The 15995-nt window shown below is 38.9% G+C and overlaps 1 protein-coding gene across 11 annotated transcripts in view; it reads left to right on the forward strand.

The window, feature by feature from the left end:
* Positions 1 to 15995, forward strand: part of MDN1 (midasin AAA ATPase 1) — a 143868-nt gene that overhangs the window by 37565 nt on the left and 90308 nt on the right. For 10 of the 11 annotated variants that reach the window (XR_004983670.2, XM_036414109.2, XM_036414110.2 and 7 more), the window contains exons 18-31: positions 1864 to 2008; positions 2509 to 2605; positions 4499 to 4612; positions 5503 to 5650; positions 5920 to 6030; positions 7456 to 7607; positions 8716 to 8894; positions 9471 to 9679; positions 9915 to 10061; positions 11006 to 11147; positions 12439 to 12573; positions 12651 to 12789; positions 13890 to 14028; positions 14338 to 14468. Coding sequence is in view for 10 of the 11 variants with exons in the window: in XM_036414109.2 (XP_036270002.1) it covers positions 1864 to 2008; positions 2509 to 2605; positions 4499 to 4612; positions 5503 to 5650; positions 5920 to 6030; positions 7456 to 7607; positions 8716 to 8894; positions 9471 to 9679; positions 9915 to 10061; positions 11006 to 11147; positions 12439 to 12573; positions 12651 to 12789; positions 13890 to 14028; positions 14338 to 14468 (1988 nt within the window). In the remaining variant the exon portion in view is untranslated. The remainder of the gene's footprint in view (positions 1 to 1863; positions 2009 to 2508; positions 2606 to 4498; positions 4613 to 5502; positions 5651 to 5919; positions 6031 to 7455; positions 7608 to 8715; positions 8895 to 9470; positions 9680 to 9914; positions 10062 to 11005; positions 11148 to 12438; positions 12574 to 12650; positions 12790 to 13889; positions 14029 to 14337; positions 14469 to 15995) is intronic. The other variant, XM_036414108.1, reaches the window with a different exon arrangement.

Genomic DNA, 15995 nt, shown 5'->3' on the forward strand with positions numbered 1-15995 from the left:
TCTATTTTGTATTCTCTTCATATTGTTATTTTTAGTGCTTGCTGCTCAAGACTTAACACTTAATTGAAATAATGTATTGGGGGAAGATTTTGAAAAATTTTCTTTATTGAAATTATAGTCATGGTAAACACTATAATTTTTATTTATTTTTAACACTATTATTTTAAAAGATGTAAGTTGAGGCCAGCTGCTGAACTCTTTATTGTTTCCTAGCTCTTTGTGTGTGAGGTGTGAGAAGGAGAGCAAGCCCACTAGGTTTGGGTCCATTCACTTTAGGCCCCATTTTTTATTCCAGTGCATGGGTAGCTCTACTTTTTTCTGCCCTGTGACCCTGAGGGGAAGATCAACGTAATTAAATGTTCATGACCTAAGCTTTAAAAATTCTTTTTGTTTCTGTGACACTTTTTTAGACCACATCTTAAGAGCGGTAGATAGATCACAATCTTACTTGAGATAGTGTTTTGGTATAAGAGGTCACTCAACCATATGTCCCATCTGTGTGGGAAATTTGGTCATTGGTGTTTAATCTTGCTATGCTTATTTCTAAAACAACCAATTAAAATGTCAAGTGCTCTCCAAAGTAGGGTTTAAACCTATTTCATGACTTAGCATTACACTGCAATTCAATACTTTTTCTTTTTTTTAAAGAATAGTTTATTAATTTTTAGAGAAAGGGAGAGAGAGACAGACAATAGGCAGGCAGACATTGACCAGCCACCTCCTGTATGTCTAATAGCGGGGATGGAGCCCACAGTCTGGGCATGTGCTCTCACTGGTAATCAAACTGGCAGCTTCTTTGAGCTTGAAATGATGCACAACCAACTGAGCAACACTGACCAGGGCTGTCCTTTAAAAAAAAAAAAATTGTAGATAATTTGTCAGGATTATTATGAAAACAAAAAGTATAAAGTTTTGATGTTTTTTTAATCCTCAACCAAGGATATTTTCCCATTGATTTTTAGAGTGTGTGGAAGAAAGAGGGAAAAATACTGATGTGAGAGAAACACAATGATTAGTTGCCTCCTGCATGCACCAGACCAGGGTCCATGTCAGGGAAGAACCTGCAACTGAGGTTATGTGCCCTTGACTGGAATCAAACCTGGGATCCTTCAGTCCTCAGGCTGATTTTTATCCACTGAGCTAAATTGGCTAGGGCTTGTATAAAGCATTTTAATAACAGTAAAACAGTTCAGTTTATTACTCTTGGAATAGAACTTTGAGACAAAATCTGTAGAGAAGAGTTAGGAAAGATTAATTGTGATATTCTTCAACTGTGAAAGGCTAGGTATTATAACCACCACACATCCTTGATTTAATCCTTTATTTGGTTGTGGTATAATCATAGCTTAACCCTATATTTATTTATGTTGAGTGCTTTTAATAGCCATCTAGGCACCCCCCCTCCCCTTTTAAATTGATTTTAGAGCTAGAAATATCAAATTGTTATTCCACCTATTTATGCATTCATTGATTACTTCTTGCATGTACTCTGACCAGAGATCAAACACACAACCTAAGCATATTGGGATGATGCTCTAACTTAGCCACCTGGCCAGGGCCATCTGGATACCTTTAAATACCTGAATACATTGCTATCATTTATCTCACATCTATATAATGAGATGTTCTAGTTTATTGTATCTCACTGTTAGGCTCAAAGATATTCTCTTAATCCTTTTAAACATTTGAAAAAGTTAACTTGGTCTTAATTCTGGCACTCAGTCAGTGGCCATTTGGCATTTAGGACATCAGGTTGGAGAGGTTTGCCCTTGCTTCTGTTTTCCAGTCCCGCTTATATAACTTTTTGGTGAGTGTGTCCTTACTTGAAATGGATTCTTATCGTTATACTTTATCTTCTTCTAGGGTACATTAGCTCAGGCTGTAAAGAAAGGAGAGTGGATCTTGTTGGATGAGATTAATCTGGCTGCTCCAGAGACATTAGAATGTCTCAGTGGTTTGCTCGAAGGCTCTTCTGGCTCCCTGGTATTGCTGGATCGAGGGGACACAGGTAGGACTTGAGCCCCTAGAGGTCTGACTTGCTGCCAGGTCTTTTGGCCTCTTTTAGAGTAAGAATCTATTAGCTAGGTGGATTACAGGGGCCACCCAATTGGATTTTTTTATTCCATAGATATTTATTTTTTGTAAATGGCCTATTGTTAGGTGGTATGAGGAATTCAAAGAATATAATTTGTCAAGGCATTTGAGTATTGGGTAATAGACATGCACAATTAGTGAGAAACTGTATACTGGAATAGGTGATAAGACAAATGACAGTGAACCTATAGAAGACAGTGGAATGGCAGCATAAGATTAAACAGTGTACATCAGTCTGATAACTGATTTCAGAAAAGGCAGGGGAGGTTTGACTAGCCAGTAACAACTTCGTTGAGCCTGAGGCAGTGTTTTGTTTGACCTGGGTTCCTATGGAGTTAGATGGTGTTCCCCCAGGCATCTGTGGCTGATGACTTAATTTTACAAATTGTTGAAATTATCATTTTCTCTTAACAGAACCACTGGTTCGTCATCCGGACTTTCGTTTGTTTGCCTGTATGAATCCAGCAACTGATGTGGGCAAAAAAAATCTCCCACCAGGAATAAGAAACAGGTAAGAGGACATGGCCTGATTCCTAAAGACTTTTTTAAAAGTTCTTGCCCTAGCTGGTTTGGCTCAGTGGATAGAGTATTGGCCTGTGGACTGAAGGGTCCAATTCTGGTTAGTGGCACATGCTTGGGTTGCAGGCTTGCTTCTCAGTAGGGGGCGTGCAGGAGACAGCCAATCAGTGATTCTCTCTCATCATTGATGTCTCTCTCTACCTCTCTTCCTCTCTGCCTTCTTCTCTTTAAGCAATAAAAATACTTAAAAAATAAAAAGTTCTATTTTAATATATATATATGTATATATACATTTCTTTAATTTCAGAGAGGAGAGAGAGAGACATTGATTGGCTGCCTCCTGCACGCCCCCCACTGGGGATTGGGGAGAGAGAGAGAGAGAGACATTGATTGGCTGCCTCCTGCACGCCCCCCACTGGGGATTGGTCTCATACATGAATCCGTGCATTGGCTCTCTAGTCCTATATAATAAAAGCATAGTATGCAAATTGTCCCCTTGACAGGAGTTCTTCCAGGAGTTCAATGCGGGGGGCAGAGCCAGCTGGGGAAGGGAGGGAGTAACCGGCTGGTAGCCAGCACCACTAAGGACCCTACCAGTGCATGAATTTCGTACTCTGGTCCTCTAGTAACAGTATAATAGCATAAGTGCAAGTTAGCAGCAAAGTCCTCTTGAATAAGTCTAATGATTTTTAAAAGGTCTTTTAAATTACAGTTTTCATCATTAAGCACTGATTGACCTGAACAAGGTTCTTAGTTATTGGTGTTTTATGTATGTAGCACTTGGGAAAAGATAAATGACCTTATTTATTATTGGTAACCTTTTGTTGAGTTTTATGTTTCAAAACAGTGTTGAAATTGTATTAGACCCCTCCTCCCATTATATCCCATTAGACCCCTCCTCCCATTTTTAAATATATTTTTATTGATTTCAGAGAGGAGGGGAGAGGAGAAGCAAGATAGAAACATTAGTGATGAGAGAGAATCAGTGATTGGCTCCCTCCTGCATGCCCCACACTAGGGATCGAACCTGCAACCCAGGCATGTGCCCTGATTGGGAATCAACCATGACCTGGTTCATAAGTCGATTCTCAACCATTGAGTCACGCTGGCTGGGCCCTGCTTCCATTATTAAAGGAATAAAACTTCCTAAGAAAAATTTACAAACTACAATTATATATTTTCCTTTCCTCCAACCATTTTATTTTTCACAGTGAGGGGCCTTTTTTCATGTTCTTTTGTATTTTTTAATGCTCACCCAAGTAGTGAGTATATTTTTTATGAGCCCTTGACTAGGACTCAAACTGGCGATCCTCCTTCCTCGGTCCAATGCCCCAACCACTAAGTCAGACTGTCCAACGCTATTCCATGTATTTTTTATTACATCTACTTTTGATGAAATATACCTGAAAATGAGGGTAAATAAGTCTTAATTTTATAGCTGTTTCTTATAAGGACTATAGAAAGAATACTTCATTCCAAAAAGAAATAATGGTAGATTTTTGTAAAAAGCGAAAGATTTATGCGATCTGAAGAGAAACAAGAATATAATGATGGTAGATTTTTGGTAAAAGTTAGATTATTTTTTATTTTGAAATGGTCAGTCTATATTTCAAGTGTATAATTATTATATTTTATATTGGAAACAATTAAAATTAGTTTATATTGTTTTTTCTTTTTTTTTTGTCAGGATAGTTGTATTAACTTATAGTTATTATTTGTGATAATAAAAGCATAATATGCTATTCGACCTAACTATTAAACAGCAGAATGACCTTCTGGACGGAGGCGGGGCTCCGAGGGCCAAGGCAGCCAGGGCTGCTAGGTCCCAGCCTCGTGTATGAATTTTGTGCATCAGGCCTCCAGTATAATAATAATTGTCTTACAGGTTTACAGAACTTTATGTAGAAGAATTGGAAAGTAAAGAAGACTTACAAATTCTTATTGTGGATTATCTGAAAGGATTGAGTGTGAGCAAGAGCACAGTACAAGGAATCATAAAGTAGGTGGTTCTCAGTTTCTATTTATAAACCTTTCCTCTGAACATAAAATTGTGTGCCTCATTAATATAATTGTTTCCCTTTTTTTTTCTTTTTGCTTCTAACTGGAGAAAACTAATGTAAAGATTATTATTTACATTTCTCTTTTAAAGTTGGAACTTTATGAAATACCTTGGATTTTCCTAATAAAAGAGAGAATATATACCGTATTTTTCGGACCATAAGACGCATTTTTTCCCCCCAGAAGTGGGGGGAAAAAGTCCCTGCGTCTTATGATCCAAATATAGCCTACACATGTACTTTAAAAAAAAAAGTTTTTTTACTTGCCCGGCTCTGTGTGGTCTCTGTGTGCTTGCCCGGCTCTAAAATGGTTCTAAATGCTGCTGTTTACTTTACAGGGTTGATTACATGTGTTTATGACTGTGATGTTGGGTTTTAATGCACATAAAATATTTTAGGACACTATTTGTTTCAGAATCTTTTTTTCTTCATTTCCCTTCTCTAAAAACTGGTGCGTCTTATGGTCCGGAGCGTCTTATGGTCCAAAAAATACGGTAGGTAGATTGGAAATATCCAAGCTAAAGCCCATTTGAGTAAGAATTTGGTTTTTATCTGTTACTCTTGGTTATACTTGATCTTGTGGTAGCCAGTCATAAATTTCTTGCACTTTATATTTCAGTCTGAATCTTTTTCCATCTTGTCACCTTCTAACTTTTTTTATATGTTATTATTATTTTTATTCACTTCAGAGAGGAAGGGAGAGGGAGGGTATGCAGGAAGCAACTGAAGAATCTCTCTGCCCACATTCCCCTACCCCCGCCCCCGGCCCACTCCCTTCCTCTTTTTAAAAATCAATTTAAAAAAAATCACCTGAAGTGCATCCTTTTTGTAGCTTCTACAGAGATGTGCGGAAAGAGTCTGGGAGAACATTGGTGGACGGAACCGGCCATAGACCTCACTACAGCCTTCGGACTCTCTGCAGGGCCCTGCGATTTGCAGCCTCCAATCCATGTAGCAACATCCAGCGCTCGCTCTATGAGGTCTTTCCAAAGTCTGGGTTTGGGTGGACCTGGTGGATGGGCTCACCATGGGAAGAGAGGGAATAGAGAGGGATGCATATTCCAAATTTGCAATACTTTCCATTTAGTCATTAGCCCGGAATATTTTATACCAGAGCTATCTTAAACTTTTTTCTACCATGATATTAAAAGTTTTTCTGGGAACCAGCCCCACTCACGAGGTGGCATTTTGTTTTTGAAATAAGTTGTCCTGAAATAATTTGTGTTACGTATTTCTGTGTTTTTCCTAGGGCTTTTGTTTGGGTTTCCTAACACAGCTTGACAGGGCATCACACCCAGTAGTTCAGAAGCTTATTTGTCAACACGTTGTCTCTGGCAGTATTAAAAGTTTGCTGAAGCAGGTATGTTTGTTTGTTTGTTTTGACTTGTTTAATAAATGAAAGGCTATATTATAAAGTTTTGAACTGTTTGTTTTTTTTATAGGTCTTGTTTCTAATTACAAATTTGTTTCAGAAAGTTAAACTGTAGATGGTAAACATTCCCAATAATCTGCCCTGGCTTGTGTGCTCAGTCATTAGAGCTTTAAACCAAGCACTGCAGGATTTTGGGGTGTGATTCCTAGTCAAGAGTACATACCTGTTTGCAGGTTCCATCTTCATCCCTTGTCAGGGCTTATGCTGGAAGCAATCACTGTGTCTCTCACATTGATGTCTCTTTCTCTTTCCTCTTTTCCATTCCTTCCCCCCCTCCCTTCCACTCTCTTTAAAAATCAGTGGAAATATATTATTCGGTGAAGGATTAACAACAACAAAAAAATTCCCAATAATCCTATTCTTTGGAGATTTAAACCTTGTAGAGAGTCCTTTCCATCTGAAATTTGATAAATGGCCCCGGCTGGTGTGGCTTGATTTGTTGGAGTATGGTTCCATACACCAAAAGGTGGCAGGTTCAATTCCCAGTGAGGGCACATTGCCTGGGCAAGTACAGGAGGCAGCTGAATGATGTTTTATCTCACACTGATGTTTCTCTATTTCTTTCTGTGTCTCTCTCTTCCTCCCTCTAAAGTCAATTTAAAAAAATTAAAATTAAAGATAAATTCTGATAAATGTATCAGAATTTGTCTGTGTACATCTAATACGTATCTAATTAAATTACATAAATGGGACCATCTCATAAGAATGTTCTGTAGTTTCCTTTCTTAGCCTAACTAGATGTAGTAGCTTCAAGTCAGAGTACTAAGTGTATTGGAAGAGCACTTTTTCATAGTTATAAACCTGGCCACTAACCATTTTGATCCATAAAAATAGCAATTTTGAGTAAATCAACTTAATAACTTTCACCATATTTTTAAAAGATTACAGTATTATCCACAGTGTTATCTGTAATAGGTTAGTTTCTTGGGGGGGTTGGTCACTTTTATTTTTAAAGTCTTCTGGGGGATCCAGATAAAATAATGCAAAGCTCCCTTCTGTACAACACTAGAACATGGTTTTTATGAAATACATGCTTTTGACCAAAATACTTCAGAGTGGGAGTTTTAATAGGTAAGAGAAGATAAACGAATCATAAACTGAGAAACTATTTTGATTTGATATTCCTTCATATTCACCTAACTCCAATTGAATTTAAAAACCCATACTTGTCATTATCTTGTTTTCATTCCTCAAAGTAATTTTATTTTCATATTAAAACCCATGGGTTTTAATGTCGAAAACACGCAGAACAGGGCAGCATTCTTGGTGACAACTTCTTTTCCCACTCTATCTGAAAGAAAGCGATACTTGCTGTGGAACTGTGGCTTATTTCCTTAACCTTGTGTCTTTCAGCCTATTCCAGAACCCAAAGGAGGTCGGCTTATCCAGGTTGAAGGCTATTGGATTTCAGTGGGAGACAAGGAACCTACAATTGATGAAACATACATTCTTACATCTTCCGTCAAGCTGAACCTAAGGGATATAGTCCGAGTGGTCTCTGCAGGGTGTGTGGAACTTTCCTCTGCTGATCTGAAGTTTCATCATCATTGACATTGATGACATTCTAGTCTGTCTTCACTTTCAAAGTGCTTTATAGTTATTCATTGACTGAGTGAGCTGTCACTTTTCTTCTGGCACAAATAATTTTTTTCTAGCTGCACCTTTAGTGAGGTCAATATGAATTCAGATTATTTTGGCCATCTTTTAGGTTTGCTTTTCATTATTTCGTTGATGAGTACTCATCACCCATTATTTGTTAAGTGAGGAACAGCTAGTCCCACTTACTGTTTCTTACAAGTAGTACAATAGATGTTTGAATTTTTTCTCAGTATTTTTTCAGAAACCATTTTTATATATAAATTTCTCAGGGCATAAGAAACATTCCATTAGTAGTATGTCCTGTCTAATAGTAATATGCAAATTGACTGTCACTCGCAACACACAAGACACAAGATGGCTGCCACAAGATGGCCAGCAGTGGAGGGCACTTGGGAGGGACCAGGCCTGCAAGGGAGGGCAGTTGTGGGCAATCAAGCCTGCAGTGGATGGCAGTTAGGGGTGACCAGGCCGGCAGAGGGAAGTTGGGGTCGACCGGGCCTGTAGGGAAGGGCAGTTGTGCGGGACCCAGGCCTGCAGGGGAGGGCAGTTAGGGGTGACAAGACTTGCAGGGGAGGGCAGTTAGGGGCAATCAGGTTAGCACAAGGAGGAGTTAGGCATCAATCAGGCTGGCAGGGTCATGGTTAAGGGGTGATCGGGCAGCAGGCAGAAGCAGTTAGGGACAATCAGGAAAGCAGGCAGGTGAGTGGTTGGGAGCCAACAGTCCTGGATTGTGAGAGGGATGTTTGACTGCTAGTTTAGTATCAGGGCTAAATGGGCAATTGGACATTCTTCAAGGGGTCCCAGATTGGAGAGGTTGCAGGCTGGGCTGAGGGACATCCTCCCCGCCCCCCTTTCCGGTGCACGAATTTGCGCACTGGGCCTCTGATAAATATATAAAAATGTTCCTTTATAATGATGTTAAATGATATAGTCATTCTTTTAAAAAGCTGCTTGAATTAATTTTGTTTTTTTATCTTTTTTTCTTTAATTGCTTTGTTGGCTGATCTTTTAAAGAACCTATCCAGTGCTGATTCAGGGGGAGACATCAGTTGGTAAAACCAGCCTGATCCGGTGGCTGGCTGCAGCTACTGGTAACCACTGTGTGCGTATCAACAATCACGAACACACGGATATTCAAGAGTACATCGGTTGTTACACATCTGATTCCTCAGGGAAGCTTGTGTTTAAAGAAGGTAGGGTTATTATTCTGTTTCATGAGTGTAGATGTTCATTCTTTCAGACCCTTTCCCCCAAGTATTCTTTATCCTTTCCAGTTGAGGTACATGGACTGCTACCATTGCTGCTGGTCTTTTTTTCTTCCTGAGTTGCTTGGTGGTGAAGGAATGGTGGTAGGGCTCCAGCTATATTTGGACCCCAATGAAATCTTGTCAGCTGTAGTCAGCACCAGCACCAAGTTTTGAAGAGTATAGTTGAACTCCTACTTCATTTCCTAGAGACTCAAGAGAATGGGGTGAACACTGAACAGAAGGAAGCTGAGAGCTGATATAAAAATGTGATATAAATAAAAGTAAACTGCAAGGGGGGAAATAAGTTGGAAATGTGATATTTGTCAGCCTTGACTCCCCTTCTGTATGAAATAGGCCATTCTAATGAAAAATTGTGCTTCTTTGATAGTCAACATCACAATTATTTGGGCGTGTGACTAGCTACAGAGAGTGATTTGCTTTGAAATTTAATAATAACCTAGAATTCTTGATTTGTATACAACTTCTAATTTATATACTAATTCTGTGTTTATTTCCTCCAAGGTGTTCTTATTGATGCTATGAGAAAAGGCTACTGGATTATTTTAGATGAATTGAATTTGGCCCCTACTGATGTGTTAGAGGCACTGAACAGACTGCTTGATGATAACCGTGAATTGCTCATAACAGAAACACAGGAAGTTGTTAAAGCACACCCTCGGTTTATGCTCTTTGCTACCCAGAATCCCCCAGGACTTTATGGTGGCAGAAAGGTGTGTGGCATTTCCCCCCTACTCTTAGTTATTATTGCCTTGAGTTGTAAATTTTTTTTGGAAAGGCTGAAATTTTTTACCTCGTTTGAAGGGTTTTTCTTTTTTGTGGTCAGTAGCAGAGTCTCAATTTTGTAGGAGCTTTCTTTTCCTTTTTAAAAAATATTTTTTTAAGCACTTATTTGAGCCCAAACTGACCTTATGGAGAGCAATATCTCAATTGCTTTTTTTTCCTTAGGTACTTTCCAGAGCATTCAGGAATCGGTTTGTGGAATTGCACTTTGATGAATTGCCAAGTTCTGAGTTGGAAACAATCTTGCACAAGCGGTGTAGTTTGCCACCCTCTTACTGCAGCAAGTTGGTTAGAGTTATGCTGGACCTTCAGGTAGATGTCCTCTCCATCCCTGAACTTAGTTTCTAATGGAATGTGTTGATTAGACTCAGCCAAATTTTATAAGTTCCGCAGTTAGAAACAGCAGATCACTCATTTATTTTTTCTGAGTAAGGATCTTATCTTTTTCTTTTCTTTTTCTTAATATATATTTATTGTTTAGATTATTACATATTTATTTATTGTATTAGATTATTATTACAATTTTTCTCCCCCCCCCATAGCTACCCTCTATCCAGTTCTCCCCCACCTCATCCCTCTTCCCCCCCCCCCCCCCCCAACTCTCCCCATCCTTAGGTATATGATTTTTGTCCAGTCTTTTCCTGCATTCCCCACACCCCTTTCCCTCTGAGGCTTGTCAGTCCACTCCATTTCCATGCCCCTGATCTACCACTGGTCATTCTGCTCATCAGTCATTTTCCATGTTAGGCTTTTGTTATATAGGATGTTCCCTGAATGGATATAATTAAAGAGGCTCTTTTTGTGTGGCGCTTCCTTGTCAAAAGCAAAGCCACAATCGTTTGTTTGTTTGTTTGTTTTTTCTCTCTCACTTTTCTACTCCCCTTTACCCCTAAAATATCCCATTTAATTTATGGGGTTAACAGTATTCTTTATCAGAATTATGCATAGTCAAATTACTTTTCTGAATCATTTTCACTACTATGCTCCTACATTATGGAATTAATTTTCCTGCATGTTTGCTCATATCTGTATTTGTGATTTTTTTTTTTTTGTATGGCCTATGAGATGGAATTCCATTGTTTATTTACATGATTTTGCATTTTTCTTCAAATGATTATATCCCGTTTGCACTTTAAAAAAATTAATTTTAGTGGAATGAATAATTTTTATGGGAGCTTAAATTTATTAAAAATTTTATGTATGTTTTACTATATGCTTGACATTGTTCTTTTCCATTTGTTTTCATACATTAATAGTCCAAACGTAGAAGTTCTTCAGTGTTTGCTGGAAAGCAGGGCTTCATCACCCTTCGAGACCTGTTTCGATGGGCTGAGAGATACCGATTGGCTGAGCAGACCAAGGAGGAGTATGACTGGCTACAGCACTTAGCCAATGATGGTATGCTTTCAATCATCTGCGCTCAAACTGACATTCTATCAAATGTCAGCCTTTTTTAAATTTTATTTTTATTTTATTAAAACAAACCTTTCCCAAATTGTGATCAATATGTAGATTTTACTAGGTACACCACGAACTGAGTCTTCTCCTTTAAGTCCCAACTGCTTTTGTAAGTGCTATTATTTCTACAGACCTCTGTGCTAGCTAATATGTTTTGGTTTCTTAGGTATTCTCATTATTACCTTCAGGTGACCACATGTAGGAGTCAGGATATGGCCATAGTACTGTTAATTCTTTAGGCAGATGGTTAGTGATGTCTTTTGGACCATTTGTCTGCAATGTACTGCCAGTGGAGAGGTGTGCTGTGCCTTAGAGTCAGAGAACTGATAGGTCAGATAATATCAGAGTTCTGAGAGAAGTCAGTAATGTCACTTGAGATTCAGAATTGGTCATACTGGTTTAATCCATGGGAAGAATTTACATGTTCTTTATGGTAGAATAGAAAATACTTCAGAATATTCTGATTTAAAATATGCTAATGAGTCTTTAATGGATTGGTTAATAAGCAAGGTTAGTAAATAAAACTAGCTTGTAGGAATTTCCTGATAAAGAATAGATAGAAAGAGGAACACATTTAAAAGCGAAAACACACACACACCTTTTAAATTGAAGTATAACCTATAGTAAAGTGGGTGAAGTACTCACTCTGTTATATCATGAACAGCTTGATAGCATGTAAATTACTACCTAGGCCAATATTTAGAATACTAGTACCACAGAAGAGTCCTTCATGGCTCTTGTTGGTCTTACTTCCCTTGGAGGTAACCACTGCTTTGATATTGATCACCACTGATTGATATTTTTCCTGTTCTTGAGCTTCATCTTAATAGTATCATGAAGTGTACTTGGTGGGAAGTAGCATTCTCGGTCTGGCTTCTTTTCACTCTCTAATGTAAGAATCAGCCATGCTGTTATATATATCAGGTCTTTATTTATTTATTTTTTTAATTATTGTTATAACCCTTTTACAGTATATGGAGATACTATAACATGTTTAGCCATTCTCCGTTTGATGGATATTTGGATCCACTGTTTAGCTATTATGAATGATGCCTGAGCATTGATGTCTATGTCTTTTGGTGCACAAGTGTTCATTTGTGTTTGAGTTACTTAGAAGTCGTGTTGCTGGAGCACAAGGCAGGCATACAGTTAGGTGAGAGTTGCTATTGCTTTATGTTCTCAGCATCCCTTGGTATTGACACTTGACGGTTCTTCATTTTTATTTTTTAAGGTTATATGCTTCTGGCAGGCCGAGTCAGGAAACAGGAGGAGGTTGATGTGATTCAAGAAGTCCTTGAAAAACATTTCAAGAAAAAATTGTGTCCTCAATCCCTCTTTTCCAAAGAAAATGTCCTAAAATTGCTAAGTGAGTAGCTAAAATTTCCAGAGGAGAATGGAGTTATACTCATATTAGAACCTAAATATTTATTCTACTTTTGATAGGTAAATTGTCTACTCAGAAATCTACATTGGAGTCCAAGTTCAGCCATATCGTGTGGACTGAGAGCATGCGGAGATTGGCCGTGTTGGTGGGAAGAGCCTTGGAATTCAGTGAACCAGTACTGTTGGTTGGAGACACTGGGTAAAATTCTGCGACAATACCGGTTATGAGGGTTCAGTTCAATTCCATAAGATTACTTGACTTATCTCTGAAGAATTCATCAGGAAAGCAATCTTTATTTATTTATTTATTTATTTATTTATTTATTTATTTTCTGTTTCCTATTTTCTCCTCCTCCCCCCCCTTTTTTTTGAATGAAAATGGCTAATTGGCATTTAATTGATTTGCTGTCTTTTTTCAAATTTTTTATTTAATCTTCATCTGAGGATATTTGTCCTTTGATTTTTAGAGAAAGTGGAAAGATAGAGAGTAATATCAATGTAAGAGAAACACATCAACTGGTTGCCTCCTGCACAAGCCCTGATTAGGGCTCTATCCGGGGTGGACCATGCAACTGAAGTACACGTCCTTGACCAGAATCGAACCTGGAATCCTTCAGTCTGCATGCCGACGCTCTTTCCACTGAGCCACACCAGCTAGGACTTCCCTTTTTTAAGAACCACTAAGGGATCTACTATTGTTTATTTTCCTCTGCCTTAGACCTTTGTGATGAAAAAGAATGGATCTTTTAAAATATTTTTGATTGATTAGTTTTAGAGAGAGGAAGGGGGAGAAACATTGATTTGTTGTTCCACTTAAGCTTTCACTGGTTGATTCTTGTATGTGCCCTTACCAGGACAATTGAACTCTTGGAGTATCAGGAGACCTTGGAGTATCAGGATGATGCTCTAACCAACTGAGCTACCCAGCCAGAGCTAATTTTTTTCTATTTATTTATTTTAAATCGTGACATTCGTTTTATAGATTTGTATGGGAGAAGAGCACATGAGCTAGTGTGTCTTGAAAGTCTGTAAGGATTGGCTTTCTTTCCCTTTCCTAGGTGGTGGCTCTGGTAGGAGTAGGAAAGGATGGAATTCATGCTGTGTGTGCCATTCTGGATTAGGAATATGGGAGGCTGCTGGTGTTTGGGGGAAGTGGGTCCCAGGCCAGGGGTAAGACATCCTGTGTTAGCCAGCAGTGCTGCTGCAGTGAGGCTCTCACCCCTCTTTTGCTGACTTGGTGTTTATGAGTGTGTATTTAGAATTCATGCTCTATGTTAATCTGGTGTCTGTCTCTGACAGGTGTGGGAAAACGAGTATCTGTCAGGTGTTTGCAGCCTTGGCAAATCAGAAATTATACTCAGTCAACTGCCACTTACACATGGAGACTTCGGACTTCCTGGGTGGGCTGCGGCCGGTGAGACAGAAGCCAAAGGACAAGGTTTGTCCAATAGCAAATGATGATGTGTACATTCCTTTAAAGGATTCAGTTAGCTCTGTGCCCCAGTCAACTGTGGGATTTTGTGCCTGGTAGGGTTTTGGATTCCAGATTTGATATGTATCTACATATTTTCACTGGTCCGAAAGGGCCTCATGAGCATCCTGTTGTGTAGCCTGTGTTCCTGGTTCTCAGACCTTTGCATGAGAAGTGGCAGAATGGCCACTTCATTGCAGCAGACACCAGCTAGCCATATGTGTGTTGTCTTGTGGACACACGCCCTTTAATTTTACCTCCTTTTCCAAATTGTAGGAAGAAATTGACACATCTCGGCTCTTCGAGTGGCATGATGGGCCTCTGGTTCTGGCCATGAAGGAGGGCAGCTTTTTCCTCTTGGATGAGATCTCCCTGGCTGATGACTCTGTCCTGGAAAGGCTCAACAGGTACTGTCCCTGTGTTTGATGTTTTTGCTGGTCTTGTTTTTTATAGATACTAATTTTTGTGCATAGTAGTGTTCCTCTTAGGTGCATAATAAGTATTTGAATATAATAATGAATTATTACTTTTTTTGGCTTTAGCACTTGGGCTCTCTTTTAAGGGGACTGCTTTTTCTGTTTTATTGTCAATAATCGGAAAGATGGGACTGTGAGATGGCTGGTTAAACAAATGAGGCTAAATTAAAATTCTTAAAGAACTAGAATCGGTATCCTAGATATTATGGCTATAAGGCCTCTCCAAACCTCAGACCAATATGAGTCTTGATGTATACCTATTTTTCTCTCTTTATTTGAGTACTAGAGGCCAAGTGCCCAAAATTCGTGCATCGGCAGGATACCTAGGCTTGGCTGGCAATCAGGACCGATCAGGTTCCCCACCTCTTCCTTCCCTCATGCCAGTGTTCTGCCACCTTGCAGTTCCCCACCTCCCTGACTCCTCCTTCCCTCGCTCCCTCAATGCTCTGTAACCACCCCTGGTCGCCCGCCATGCTCTGCACTGCCCCCTGATGGTCAACGCATGCCATAGTGAATGGTCGAACTCCCAAAAGGATACTTTGCATATTAGCCTTTCTTATATATAGATATAGGTACATAATTTGCATATCATAAAATGCACTAATTTTAAATGTATAATTCAGTGAATTTTAGTAAATCTACTGTTTTGCAACCACCACAATCCAGCTTTTCAACAATTCCATCATCTCAGTAGGATCCCTCATGCCTATTTAAAGTTTATCTTTGATGCCACTTACTGCTACTAATCTACTTTTTGTCTCTAGATTTGTCTTTTCAGGACATTTCATGTAAATGGTCTTTTCATTTTGCATTGATATTTTGAGCTTCATCCATGTTGGTTGTTAGTAGTTTGTTTCTTTTTATTCCTAATAGTGTTTCATTGTGTGAAGGTACCATATTTTTATCCATTTAGCACTTGATAGTATTAGGAGTGTTTCTGCTTTTATGAATAATGCTGCCATGAACATGTGCATGCAAAACTCTTATTTTTAAAACACATGCTGCAATAGCATAAGTGGAAAAGGGAGTTTTTTCTTTTTTTCTTTTAATCAGAACTATTATTCCATCACACAGCTATTGGGATAATGAGGCATTTTAAAATGTGTTGTAGGAAACCATTAACTAAAGTGAAAGCTCAGCAGAGGAGATAACTTTTTTAAATATATTTTTTTGATTTTTTACAGAGAAGAAGGGAGAGAGAGAGCTAGAAACGTAGATGAGAGAGAAAGATCGACCAGCTGCCTCCTGCACACCCCCTACTGGGGATGTGCCCGCAACCAAGGTACATGACCTTGACCGGAATCGAACCCGGGACCTTTCAGTTCGCAGACCGAAACTCTACCACTGAGCCAAACCGGTTTCGGCTTTATATATATATATATGAAATGGGCTTCAGAGAGGAAGAGAGGGAGAGAGAGAGAGAAACATCAGTGATGAGAGAGAATCATTAATTGGCTG

Source organism: Pipistrellus kuhlii, unplaced genomic scaffold (assembly GCF_014108245.1).
Source record: "Pipistrellus kuhlii isolate mPipKuh1 unplaced genomic scaffold, mPipKuh1.p scaffold_m20_p_5, whole genome shotgun sequence".
In the NCBI taxonomy this organism is placed as follows: Eukaryota; Metazoa; Chordata; class Mammalia; order Chiroptera; family Vespertilionidae; genus Pipistrellus; species Pipistrellus kuhlii.